The sequence below is a fragment of the Seriola lalandi genome, unplaced genomic scaffold (genome assembly GCF_002814215.2).
Source record: "Seriola lalandi dorsalis isolate HSWRI2012SDOR001 ecotype SW California unplaced genomic scaffold, Sedor1 jcf7180002054748, whole genome shotgun sequence".
Classification (NCBI taxonomy): Eukaryota; Metazoa; Chordata; class Actinopteri; order Carangiformes; family Carangidae; genus Seriola; species Seriola lalandi.
This window is the reverse complement of record NW_019525301.1, coordinates 2190048-2204333: the sequence shown is the minus strand read 5'-3', so window position 1 is coordinate 2204333 and position 14286 is coordinate 2190048. Positions and strand designations below refer to the sequence as shown.

Genomic DNA, 14286 nt, shown 5'->3' with positions numbered 1-14286 from the left:
TCTGGTCCTGGGGCCTTAGGTCTTGTAGTCTGTGTCGTCGTACTGTCTGGTCCTGGGACCTTAGGTTTTGTAGGCTGTGTCCTCCTACTCTCTGGTCCTGGGACCTTAGGTTTTGTAGGCTGTGTTGTCGTACTCTCTGTTCCTGAGATCTTAGGTTTTGTTGGCTTTGTCGTCGTACTCTCTGGTGCTGGGACCTTAGGTTTTGTAAGCTGTGTCGTTGTACTCTCTGGTCCTGGGACCATAGGTTTTGTAGGGGGTGTTGTGGTACTCTCTGGTCCCAGGATCTTAGCTGTTGTAGGCCGTGTGGTGGTGCACTTTTGTCCCGGTTCCCGCAGTTCAGTAGTACCCTTTGGCCTGGGAACACTGGGTTTGGTCTTCTCTGGAATAGGTGGGAGTACAGGCTTCCTTTCTTCTATTGGCTCAGGAGGGACAGGAAATACTGATGGTTCACTGGCCACATTGGATGTCGGTGCTGAAACACCTTTAGATGTTGGGCAATGTTTTATGGACATGTCAGTGGTTCCTTTACTCTCCAGCTGCCCAGGAACTGTCACTGAGGACACTCTACAAGTCTTTATGCTTTCATCACTGGAAGGTGGTGCAGGCTTCATTCCTTCTTTTACAACAAGGGGAGATGATGGTGCTATCTTCTGTGGTTGACTTGCCATACAGGGAGGTGGTCTCGGTGTTTGATGACTGGAAGATGAAGAGGGCATACAGTATATTTTTGAGAATTCAGGCGTAGCTGCTGTACTGGTCCTCCAGATGGAGAGATGAGATGGAACTGTTGCTTTTGCCAAAGACATCTGTGACGAAGGGATTGGAGGTTGTTGTCTTTCTGTGGTCCTGGTTGTTTCTATCATATTTCTGAAAAACTTATTCTCTGGAAAAGATATAGTTACAAAAATGTTTAAGTTGTGAGTCATAAACAAAAATACACTTATTTCAATACAGTAGTAATTTAATTTATTTAACTATATTATTATTATCAGCCATGTCCTGATCTCCCTGTATTTTTTTGCCTTAACTTTTTAAGTACTCAAGTCTACCAAATACTGGGGGAATCTGTTCCATCAGATGTGTGTGAGATGAACAAGTGAAAAAAACAGCTGAAAAAATATTGTATTGATGTGAGAAGCCTAATGCTAATAATAAGGCTGTGATCAAATTGTTTTAGTTCTCAGTCAGTATTTGGTTGTGATAATTCTTAATAACATAAACTTACCCCAATCCTCTTGGTTGAGGAAGGTGACCTCTTTGGCATCAGCTTCATGGTTAGTGCCTCTATAGTTGACCAGCTCTGTCAAATAATCAGCCAAAAACTTTGGTGTATCAGCTGGTTGTGATAAGATTGTTGCTCTGGTAACACACTCTATCAGGCTCCTCAATCCATATGGAAATAAACCCAGGGAATCCATTTTAAACACTAGTAGTCTTACTAAATGAAACGTAAAGGCATAAAGGATAAAGGCTAAAGGTGTAAAGGTGTAAAGGTGTAAAGGTGTGAAGGCGATGTGTGTGTGTATCTAAACTATTTGTTTGCAGTATGCAGTTCTGAGTATACCACTTGCTGTAGAATGTTTATATGATATGAAAGGAACCCAAATTATGATGTCATCTTTTGGTGACATCATCATTGTGAGTGAATTCTCCAGTAACAGACATCCACTACAGGTTCATAACCAAGAAAATAACAAACTTCCAGATGTTAACCCCAGAGGAGAACCCAGCAGTTCCCCAAGGTGAAGGACCAGCAGCACATCTGGCAAATAAATATATCTGCCTGCCACAGTCTGAGGGACTCACAACATCAAAACTACACATCTGTATGATGTTGTTTATTAAACTATTTTATTTCATTATATGGAAATCAAACAATGGGTTGCATCAATATGTGACACTTATTTAATATTCATATCTAATCTACAATAATTTTAATCATCTGCTCTTAGTTCAGACAATTATAGAAAACTGCTATATTGAGGTTTTCAAATGTGGATCATTGAATGGGTATGATATTCACTCAGTCCGTATTTTTGATATCAAGTATGCTGATAGCTCAGCTGGATTCCTCCCTCAGTTCCTTAGTGGAAGTGGTGAGTACATACAATGTTTTAACTATTCGGTCATAATTAAAGTAAAATTGTCAAGACAAAATGGTCCAAGTATATGTCAAACCATTTAATTCATAAAGTATCTATCTATCTATCTATCTATGGATGCAGGTGTTATTCATTACATCCATTCCTTCTTCAGACCAATTGACTGTTAGATGTTTGAAATCCACACTGTCAAGCTAAGACGGCCATAAATACGTAGCCTATTTGTTAAAAAATCAGGAAAGAAAGATCAGGAAGCAAGACAATGTGTGACAGGAAAACTAATGGCTTTTATTATCAAACTCAAACACAGCTAAATCACTGAAAAAGGTAACAAAAAGCGCTGGTTTGCTAATAACTGAGAAACACTAAGCAACCAGGAATCAGAGAACAAAAGAAAACAGGTAATCGGGACACCAAGCACCCTCCTTCACGGAAAGGAGAAGACACACGCAAAGCGACACGCGCACAGCCACACAGTGATCTCGCTGACACACACTGGGCCACTGGCCTCAACCCAGCTCCTCCTCTCCGCTATGACTCCTGCTGCTAATTAGTAAGTGGGTGCAGCTGCGTGCAGCCCATCTCCCCCATTTTGGAGGAGAAGCGGTACCTGGAGAATGAGAGAGAGAGAGAGAGAGAGAGAGAGCAGCACACGGTACAACACCACTAGGGTCATAATACTACTCATTAATGCATTTTATTCCTATGCAGATATATTATGTACATAGCCTGTTCTTTTCACCAGGAAAACTGTTACATGTGAGAAATTTACAATGATAAGATAAACCAGTCCATAATATAATGTGGATAACACTATTTGACACTGAAGTGTCTCTTGTGAAATACAAGCAGAAGGGTGCATTATTTGGCAGAGGTGATTTTGGGGCTGCTGAGATTTGCATGCCCTATTCTTTTAGCCAAGATGAATGTTACATGTATGAAATTCACATTGATAAGGTAAAACAGCAAAAGCAACTCTGAGAATTTTTATCTGCCCTGACAAACAATCACAAACTGAGGTGAGATGAGTTAGAAAGCTTTCCTCCTCTCCCATCTCTACTCTCTTTACGTGCTCGCGCGCACACACACACACACACACACACACACACACACACACACGCGCACACACACGCACAAACATACACTCCTCCACATATATACTGGATGTTTTTCATCATTAGACACGAGTGCTGAGGATTCAAAACAGAAGCTAATCAAGCTGGACAAGACACCAATCCAAACACTCTGGTAGGTTTAATAAGGGATGTTAAAGGCAAAGTTTTGAAAACTGTTTTTCTCCCAAATGCTTCCCAAAGAACACATACGTGGTTAGAGAACACTCACAGTGTACAAGTCAGTGAAACATACATGAGATTTTGTTTTGTTAGAATAAGACATGACCAAAGAGCTCATATACTTTCTCTGCACAACTGTAGATTTGCAATTGAGGGTTTTGCCAAAGAATCATTGTATTATTCCAAATCACGGCTCATACCCCTAGACCAACAAGCCACTTCAGATGGACAATGTACATCAAGAGAAATCTCACAAACCCTGTTGATTTTGCAATGTTTATTTTAATTGTAGCTATCACCACTCGTTAGATCAATGGTGTCCCTGCAATGCAGTAATAAATTTGATGCTTGTACTTTGGAAAATCCATTTTATAGAACAAACCTTTTGCAAAATATCAGTCTTGTTGTGGCTCATTGTCACTCTTCAGACGTCTATAAGTTGTAGGAATTTCACTAAACAGTCCCTCTGAACTTCTCAGACATTTAAATAGTTATTTGATGTCCAAAGAGTTCAAACTCTCCAGTATTAGAATAAAGAATGTAGGAGAAGTATGGTGCTCCATCACTCCAGTTGAGTTCCATAGACTTATAGGATCCACTCCAAGGTACATTAGTAGTAGTACTTTATTTGTCCCCGTGGGGAAATTGGTTTGCAGCATTATCACAGGCATAAAGAAAAAAAGAAAAAACAACAAACGATAAAGACAGCTTAGGACATACAACATAAAACATTTCCACTTCACGCCTTGCAGCATTATTAAAAACATAATGGCTAAGATGGTCGCACCTGCTGCCCAGACCAGCTGGACAGTAAAGTGCATGATGAACAGCTAAGGTGACTAAACAGAAAAGTGCATTATTTGTTTAAGAGTTTAATGGCTTGTGGTACAAATGAATTTGACCTATTTTTGGTGAATGGGGGCGGACGGTAGCATCGCGCGGATGGCAACAGTTCGAAAGATGAAGCAAGGGGGTGCTGCTGGCAATGCTGTTTGCCTTTCTCAGGGTTCTCTCCCTGTAAATGTGTTTAGTAGTAGGCAGCATGATCCCGAGCAGTTTACTTGCCATTAATACAGTTTTTCTGACCAACTGTTTCTGTGCCTCATTAGCATTACCAAACCAGTAGATGATACAAAAGGTTACAACATTTTCAGTAAAAGCACATTAAAACATTTTCGGCATATTGTTATGTAGATTAAAAGACAGCAATTTCTTGAAAAAATAAATTTTCTGCTTTGTTTTGGTGTTCACGTGATCAGTCCAAGTGTCCCATTTTAGCTTATGGTCAAGAATAATACCAAGGTACTTATATTCCGCGACGGCTTCTATTGGCTCCCCTCTGATGAAAGTAGGTTGTTGGTTTTGGTTTTGGGTCTTTCTAAAGTCTATGGACATCTCCTTAGTTTTGGATGTATTCAGGAGAAGATTGGACTTCTAACAAGGTGCTCCTTCTTCCAGCAGAGTTGCAGAGACTTGCAGAATCAAATCCAAGGCAGATTGAAGTTGTTCTGGTTATATTTCTTCCATTTCCCTGGTATGGCTCCATCAGTGTCATAATCGCATTCTCTATCAGACCTTGATATGATGGTCGCATTTCATCCGTGCCCAGGTATGGGAAGCCATTCAGCATGTACTTGGTTTCACGTCTGCAGCTGACCAGAGTTTTATGCCAAATATGTCTGGCTTGTTTGCCATATACTGAGTGAAGCGGCACCGTGCTTTGGTGGAGAACAGCTGTTCATTCACAGTGATGTTTGCTCCAGGCTTGTAACAGGCGCTAATCAGAGTCTACATGTATTTTTCCATTTCCATACCCCATAATCAAAACCCAACTCATTCACTTTACTGGTACTACATGTGATAGTGTGGATGACTGACATTGTTAGCTTCCCTCTGCCCGCCAGCAGCAACATCCTAATCTCTGCTGCTTTTTCCAGTAACGTTAGCATGGTGGCTTTCAATGACTGGCCACTCTGTCTCAATACATGTAACAGTTGTGTAGATTTTAAGAGGCTAGTAGGCTGCAATTCACTACATTTCATACTAAGAGAACAGTTAAAGGGCAAGACATCCAACCCCACCTTTTGTCCGACCACATTGCTAATGGCCATTGCTGTAATATTCCAAACAGTGGGCTCGTCCGGGATTTGAACCCGGGACCTCTCGCACCCTAAGCGAGAATCATACCCCTAGACCAACGAGCCACTTGCTATTGTGCTTTATCTAAAGAAAAATATCAAATTCTGAGCTGAGCTTTAAACTACAACACAAACACTGTATAAAGAAACAGTCTTGTGGTTCCTGATCATCTTTCAGATTTCTGAGTTGTTAGCATTTTCACTAAAGACAGATTTCCACTCTGCATACATCTGTTTTGTTTCTGTTTTTCTGCTTTGTTTTAATAACTATGTGAGGCCTAAAGAGAAACAGAATCAGTTAGAAAGACTCATAATGGCCAGTACAATTGAAATCATACTGTTAGAATGAAAGATTATCAGAGAGCTCATAGAGTAGATGTATTTCAGGACACTTTTGATCTCTGTGCATAACTTCACTGCATCGTACCATCAGACTCATCTAGAATTTGAACCTGAGACCGCTCACACCTTAAGCAAGAATCATACCCCTAGACCAACAAGCCTCTTAGAAGTAAGAATTCATCTGAAAACAGGTTTCACAAAACCTGTTAATTCATCAACCCCATAGCAAATTTGGGGAGTCTTGTTGGGGCTCCTCGATACATTTGATTTCTTTTCAGACACTTTATGTCAAGAGAGATCTCACTACCCCTGTTGATTTACACCGATTATTTTCATTGCCATTTACACTCATTATACCATCAAGGACAGCAGTATAACACAGTTGTAAACTTGGTACTTGTACTTGACTTAAGAAAGTTTCACTAGAGAGACTTATCCGCTCAGAACTTCTCAGACATTTAAATAACTGTTTGAGCCCAAAAGAGATAAAACTCTTTAGTTTTAAAATAAAAAAATAAAGAATAGACAAGAAGTATGGCACTCCATTCTTCCAGTAGTTTCAGAGACTTGCAGGAATAACCACCGAAGCAGACCGAAGCTGTTCTGGCAGCACAATAATTTGCTAAGACACTTTATTTTGTTTTCTCCTTTAATTTGTCACCCCTCCATAGATGCTAGTTTGTAGCATCCAAATAATACAACCTGGTTTATCTGGTAGATCTGCTTTGCAATATTTAGACATTTCTTCTAACTTTGACATGTTGTTGTAGCATTCCAAACAATGAGTCATCTGGGATTTAAACCCGGGACTTCTCACACCCTAAGCAAGAATCATACCCCTAGGACAACAAGCTATGGCAAGAAAGATCTCACACAGCAATTGATTTACAGCGATCATTTTCATTGACATTAATACTCATTTAAGCATCAAGGTTGACACTGCATAATAAAGTTGGTGCTTGTACTTTAGTAAAGTAAATCCATTTTATGGAAGAAACCCTTCACAAAAAAGAAGAGTCTTGTTTTGGCCTATGTGAGGCCTAAAGAGTCAATCAGTCCTTAACGAAAGACTAAAAAACATTGTCTAAAAAAGCAGTTAGAAGAGACTCATAATGCGCTCTACAAGTCAGAGGAACAAACATGAGATTCTGTTTTGTTAAGTAACACAATCACCAACTTCAGATGGTAAATCTGCCCTGACATACTTAAGCTCTCATGTAGAGACTTAGCAATTTTAATCCAAACAAAGGGCTCGTCCGGGAGTTGAACCCGGGACCTCTCGCACCCGAAGCGAGAATCATACCCCTAGACCAACGAGCCACGTATGGTTGAAAAATACCGTCAAGAGAAATCTCATAAACCCTGCTTATTACACTAAACTTCTCAGATTGTGATATTCAAATAACTGTTTGAGGCCCAAAGAGAAAAAACTTTCCAGTATTAAAATAAAGAATAGACAAGAAGTATGACACTCCGTCCCTTCACGAGAGCTCCAGAGAGTTGTAGAATCAATGACATGGCAGATTGAAGCTATTCTGGTGGCACGTATACGAATACCTTCCTGAGACAGTTTATGTTGGTTTTTACTTTAATTTATCACTATTTTGTTACATGGGAGGCAATTCACACCAAGGCTGTAATTCACTACATTTCATACTATGAGAACGGTTAAAGGGCAAGACATCCAACCCAACCTTTTGTTGCTAATGGCCATTGCTGTAATAATCCAAACAACAGGCTCATTTGGGATTTGAACCTGGGCCCTCTTCCTCTTGCACTCTAGGTGACAATCATAACTTTATTCCACAACTTGCAGACTTCCTATCACAGATCATGCCTTGTTTTGACAGAGGTTTGATTCTTGGAGACTTTAATATATTTGTGTCTTGATTTCTAACCTTCTCAGCCACTATGATGTTTTTCAAAAAGCTGTTTACATGCACAAAACATAACCAGGATAGGACACTCAAAAAACCCAATTATAAGCAGGTACTAGTGTGCATGTAAATACACTCAGTAAGTCACATTCAATTATCTTACATAAATTAACAATATTAGTAGCAGCATAATCAATTTCAACAATCGGGAATTAGCTAATTGAGATTACTAGTGTCACAGACTACTACTATGCAGAGACTAAACAGACACAAGGGAGGCAAGGGTGATTGAACACAGGTGAAACATGTTAGGGTGGGGCAGACAATCAAATTGGAGGGAAACAGGACAAAGACAAGGAGCAAAAACATGACACACAAGGAAAGAAACTACAAAATAAAACAGGAAATGACGAAACTAATAAACTCCAAACATAATACATAAGCTCAAACATAAATTGACATGCTCAGCTGAAAGAGGCTGAAAGCAGAAAGAACTGCGAGAGGAGTGCAAACTCCTCAGGAAGATGCTGGACCTGATGAAAGGTATTACACATTATATGCAATGAGGTTTTAAGTATTAAAGTATTAAATACTATGTAATTGTAAGGTTCTTTTGCACAATACAGTGCCTATTGGCTTCTGGGTCTGTATGCAGGTTCAAGTTCCACAGTTACAAGTTAAACAGTTATTTCATTGATCATAGAGGCAAGTCAAGCAGCAGCCATAGAAAACTAAACAAACGTATTCTAGCCCACATGCTGGCTCCAACAAGTGGTAATGATTTGCTGTAGCAGTGTTAACAGTTTGACTAAGGGGAGCTAAACACATCACAATTTACAACCTGAACAACGTATGGAGAAACCCTAACCCTAACCCCAATCATTAATTCCATAGGTGTGGTATGTTTAGTAGAATAAAATTGTTTTAAACTGAACAAGTTCTGCTAGTCAACATGCATCCATGTTAGCCTGGCCATCATCCTTGCCATGTTTGTGATGGTGGGGGAAAAGGGGAAGATTTCAATTAAAGTAAAATAAAGTGCATGATTGGCATGGCTAATTTTAAAGTTAGAAATCCTCAGCATCCACCAAAGGACAACATTCGGGAAAAATGAAGCCCATTCAGTGGTTCTTTGAATGAACACTTGAGGCTGGCTCAAAAAAGCAAGTCAATCTGCATGGACTCTCATGTTAAAATATCCAACTTTACAGCAGAAATAAACATGTTTATTCATGTTGTTTGACTTTAGTTTACAGTACAGGTTTCTTCTAATGACCAACATGTAACCCAAAAGTGAAACTGTGTTCAATATAGGCCAAATTAACATATTCTAATAGGTTTTCTTATTTCTGTTTCTCATTAGAGTATAATTTGGTGCAATTGTGTCTAAATGTTGTTTATTATGATCTAATATGGATTTTTATGTTGTCTCTTATAACAGCATAATTAAGATGTAGCCTATGGTGTCTAATTAGGGTATAACTATGTTTGTTTATTGTCTAATAAAGACAATATAATTTATAGTTTTATCTAATTTGATGAAAAAAAGCATGGTTTATTACATCGTATTGGTGTACTGTAAAATAAAGTGGGATCAGACTGAAATCCTACTACTTGTTTATAATGCACTAAATGAAGCATCCAGATCCCTCAGGTCATCTGGAAAAGGTTTACTGAGTGTTCAAAATGCTATCAGTATTGATGTCAGTGGTTAGTTGGAAGAACAGACTGTGGTGTGTGTGTTACCACCCACAGCACCACTGAAGAAGGTGGTTGTGTTTATGTCTGGGGCAACATCGGGTTGTGGCCGGCGCAGATAAAACCCATAGTGAGATTCAACAAATAAAGTTTCTTAGCACATAAAATTTCTGTAGGTGAGTGTCCAAATTGTTTTATGAAATTATGCAGTATAAATGAAACTCTGTAATTCATTTTCATTAATTTTTATTGATTTTATTTGGGGATTGATTTTATATAAGGAACTATGGGCTCAAATTAGTGTGATTCCGAGTATCTTAATAAATGTAAGGTTCAAAACTCAACATTCCCCCCTGAGCAAGCACTTGGCAACAGCCGCAAAGAAAAACTTCCTTTTAACGGGAAGAAACCTTGAGGACAACCAGGCTCTGGGTGGTCGGCCTCTGCCTTGATTGGTTGGGTTAAGAGAGACAGAGACAGAGAGGGAAACAGATTGAAAGAGAGAGGGAGAGAGAGAAAGAGGGGGAGTTAGATTGAAAAGGGGGGGGGGTCAGAGTGCAGAGGGGAAAGAGAACATAGCATGATGCTAATACAGTTCCTCATACTGCCCACCAGGTACCCATAAGCCCAGGAAGGGGGTCCCACAGGACCACACAAGAGGAGACGCCTTACCTAGAGTGTTAGATACCTGGTGGGCAGCATGAGGGACTATTTTAGCATCATGCTAGGTTATCTCCTTCTGCACTTTGTCTTTCTCTCTCTCTCCCTGACATGACTGCATTTATTTAGCTACTCAGAATCACAAGTTTGGCAATATCATTACATCCCATAGTGATTTTTTATTCTACATGATAGATTGGTGTGGCCCACGGTTCAGGATTTTACCTGTAAATTCTTATACCTTATGATGTCGACAGTGTGTGCTAAATGTGGGCAAGTGTACCTAGTATGTGTAACATTCAAACCCAAATTGTTCTTACCCTTTGCTACACAACCTTCTCCACTCCCTACTGTCCTGTGTACCACAGGCCTTCCCCTAGCCCTGTCAATCCACAGAACCCTGCTCCTCTCTGGTACCTTGTTTACATTAACCCATTCTTTGGTACTCTCTGGTTCTGGAACGTTGGGTGTTGTACACCGTTTTGTGGTTGTCTCTGGTCCTGGGACCTTAGGTGTTGTCGGCCGTTTCGTGGTTGTCTCTGGTCCTGGGACCTTAGGTTTCTTTGTCTGAATCACAATACTCTCTGGTCCTGTGGCTTTAGGTGTTGTAATCTGCGTCCTGGTACTCTCTGGTTGTGAGACCTTAGGTTTTTTTGTCTGTGTCACAGTAATCTCTGGTCCAAAGACAATAACTGTCTTAGGCTGTATCATGGTACCTTCTGGTTCTGGGACCTTAGGTGTTGTCAGTCGTGTCCTGCTCCTCACAGGTCCTGGGACCTTTGGTTTTGTAGGCTCTGTTGTGGTGCTCTCTGGTCCTGGGACATGTGCTGTCATACGTCGTGTCCTGGTCCTCTCTGGTCCTGGGACCTTAGGTTTTGTAGGCTTTGTTGTGGTACTCTCTGGTCCTGCGGCCGTAGGCGTTGTAATCAGTTTCCTGGTACTGTCTGGTCGTGAAACCTTAGGTTTTTTTATCTGTTTCACAGTAATCTCTGGTCCAAAGACAATAACTGTCTTAGGCTGTGTCGTGGTACCTTCTGGTTCTGGGACCTTAGGTGTTGTCAGTCGTGTCCTGCTCCTCACAGGTCCTGGGACCTTTGGTTTTGTAGGCTTTGTCGTGGTACTCTCTGGTCCTAAGGCCTTAGGCGTTGTAATCCGTGTCCTGGTACTATCTGGTCGTGAGACCTTAGTTTTTTTTGTCCGTTTCACAGTAATCTCTGGTCCAAAGACAATAACTGTCTTAGGCTGTGTCGTGGTACCTTCTGGTTCTGGGACCTTAGGTGTTGTCAGTCGTGTCCTGCTCCTCACAGGTCCTGGGACCTTCGGTTTTGTAGGCTCTGTAGTGGTGATCTCTGGTCCTGGGACATGTGCTGTCATACGTCGTGTCCTAGTCCTCTCTGGTCCTGGGACCTTAGGTTTCGTAGGCTGGGTCATCGTACTCTCTGGTCCTGGGACCTTAGGTTTTGTAGGCTGTGTTGTTGTACTGTCTGGTCCTGGGACCTTAGGTTTTCTAGGCTGTGTCTTGGTCCCCTCTGGTCTTGGGACCTTAGATTTTGTAGGCTGCGTCGTCATACTCTCTGGTCCTGGGACCTTAGGTTTTGTAGGCTGTGTCATCGTACTCTTTGGTCCTGGGACCTTAGGTTTTGTAGGGCGTGTTGTGGTACTCTCTGGTCCCAGGAGCTTAACTGTCGTGGTGCACTCTTGTCCCGGTCCCTGAGGATTAGTAGTGCCCTTTGGCCTGGGTACACTGAGTTTGGTCTTCCGTGGAATAGATGGGAATAAAGGCTTCCGTGCTACTATTGGCTCAGGAGGGACAGGAAATGCTGATGATTTAATGGCCACATTGGATTTCGGTGATGAAACACCTTTAGATGTTGGGCAATGTTTTCTGGACATGTCAGTGGTTCCTTTACTCTCCAGCCGCCTAGGAACCCTCACTGAGGACACTGTATGTGTCTTTATGCTTCCATCACAGGGAATAGGTGCAGTCTTCATTCCTCCTTTTACAACAAGGGGAGTTGATGGTGCTATCTTCTGTGGTTGTCTTGCAATACGGGGAGGTGGTCTCAGTGTTTGATGACTGGAAGATGAAGAAGGCTTACAGCCTGAGAATTTAAGCCTAGCTGCTGTTCTGGTCCTCCCCTGAGATGGAACTGTTGCTTTTGCAATAGACGTCTGTGACAAAGGGATTGGAGGTTGTTGTCTTTCTGTGGTCCTGGTTGTTTCTATCATATTTCTGAAAAACTTTTTCTCTGGAAAAGATATAGTTACAAAAATATGTGTAAGTTGTGAGTCACAAACAAAAAATACACTTATTTCAATACAGTAGTAATTTAATTTATTTAACTCTTTATTATTATCAGCCATGTCCTGATCTCTCTGTGTGTATATATATATATATATATACATATATATATATATATATATATGTATATATATATACACAGTTTTTGCCTTAACTTCTAATTCAAGGACTCAAGTCTACTAAATGCTTGGGGAATGTGTTCCATCATATGTGTGTGAGATGGACAAGTGAAAAAAACAGCTGAAAAAATATTGTATTGATGTGAGAAGCCTAATGCTAATAATAAGGCTGTGATCAAATTGTTTTAGTTCTCAGTCAGTATTTGGTTGTGAAAATCATAACATAAACTTACCCCTCTCCTCTTGGTTGAGGAAGGTGACCTCTTTGGCATCAGCTTCATGGTTAGCGCCTCTATAGTTGACCAGCTCTGTCAAATAATCAGCCAAAAACTTTGGTATATCAGCTGGTTGTGATAGGATTGTTGCTCTGGTAACACACTCTATCAGGCTCCTCAATCCATATGGAAATAAACCCCGGGAATCCATTTTAAACACTAGTAGTCTTACTAAATGAAACGTAAAGGTGTAAAGGTGTGAAGGCGATGTGTGTGTGTATCTAAACTATTTGTTTGCAGTATGCAGTTCTGAGTATACCACTTGCTGTAGAATGTTTATATGATATGAAAGGAACCCAAATTATGATGTCATCGTTTTGTGACATCATCATTGTTAGTGAATTCTAAAGATCCAAGAGAGCTTTCTCTAGTAACAGACATTCACTACAGAGACATAACTACACATCTGTATGATGTTGTTTATTAAACTTGTAACATTCTGGATTTTCATCATGTTTCCTGTTTTATTTTGTAGTGTTGACACCTCTTGTGTCATTTCAGTTTCCTGTGTTTTCCCTCCTTCCATCAACCACACCTGCGGCCACTCACTCACCTGCCCCTGATTACTCTAGTACCATCCCTGTCTATATACTTACCCACCAGCTCCTCATGCCTTTGCCAGATTGTCTTTGTTTCCCCGTGACCTGACCTTCTTGGATTTACTGTGTCTTCTCAGCGATTTTTCTTTGCCTGTTTCTTTTTGAACTCAGAGACTTTGCCTGTCTGTTTTTGTTAGCCCTTTTGGATACCTTGTTTGTGTTTTGCTGAACATTAGTAAAGACAGTGATTTTTATTTGGAACCTCACTCAGTTTCCTGTGTATTTTCTCTGCACCTGAGTCCAAGCTTAACCAGAGTTGTTACAGTACAATCTGGCCATGTCGGACTCGGAGGAGTTCAAGAGCTTCATGTGCGCCAAGTTGCCTTCCAGGAGCAGCTACAGGCACTCACTGCCCAGTGAGCAGTTTTTGAAGGGCAAGACATCCGACACCATCTTTTGGCCGACCATGTTGCTAATGGCCATATGGTCATATATGGCTGTAATATTCCAAACAATGGGCTCGTCCGGGATTTGAGCCAGGACCTCTCGCACCCAAAGCGAGAATCATACCCCTAGAACAACGAGCCACTTGCTCTTGAAGTTAATCTCAAGAAAAATATCAAATTCTGAGCTAATTTTTAAAAAAACGACACAAACCCTTTACAAAGAAACAGTCTCGTTGTGGTTCCTGATCATCTTTCAGATTTCTGAGTTGTTAGCATTTTCATGAAAGACAGATTTCCACTCTGCATACATCTGTTTTGTTTCTGTTTTTCTGCTTTTGTTTAATTTGTTTAATACATACATGTATATATATATATATATATGTATATATGTATGTATGTATGTATGTGTATATATATATATGTATGTATGTATATATATATATATGTATGTGTATATATGTGTATATATATGTATGTATGTATATATATATAT

At 40.4% G+C, this 14286-nt stretch overlaps 1 protein-coding gene and 2 non-coding genes across 3 annotated transcripts in view; all 3 read right to left on the bottom strand.

Moving 5' to 3' along the window:
- LOC147818041 (uncharacterized) overlaps nucleotides 1–1418 on the bottom strand; it is a 2879-nt gene extending 1461 nt beyond the window's left edge. The window contains exons 1-4 of the mRNA XM_087178914.1: nucleotides 1226–1418; nucleotides 662–883; nucleotides 451–562; nucleotides 179–327 (exon numbers count right to left, since the gene is read on the bottom strand). Of these exons, the coding sequence (XP_087035040.1) occupies nucleotides 179–327; nucleotides 451–562; nucleotides 662–883; nucleotides 1226–1418 (676 nt within the window). The remainder of the gene's footprint in view (nucleotides 1–178; nucleotides 328–450; nucleotides 563–661; nucleotides 884–1225) is intronic.
- Nucleotides 1419–5529: 4111 nt separating this feature from the next.
- trnap-agg (transfer RNA proline (anticodon AGG)) lies at nucleotides 5530–5601 on the bottom strand. The gene has a single exon. It is a non-coding gene; the product is annotated as a tRNA-Pro (tRNA).
- A 1524-nt stretch (nucleotides 5602–7125) lies between these two features.
- On the bottom strand, nucleotides 7126–7197 carry trnap-cgg (transfer RNA proline (anticodon CGG)). The gene has a single exon. It is a non-coding gene; the product is annotated as a tRNA-Pro (tRNA).
- Between the last annotated feature and the right edge of the window lie 7089 nt (nucleotides 7198–14286).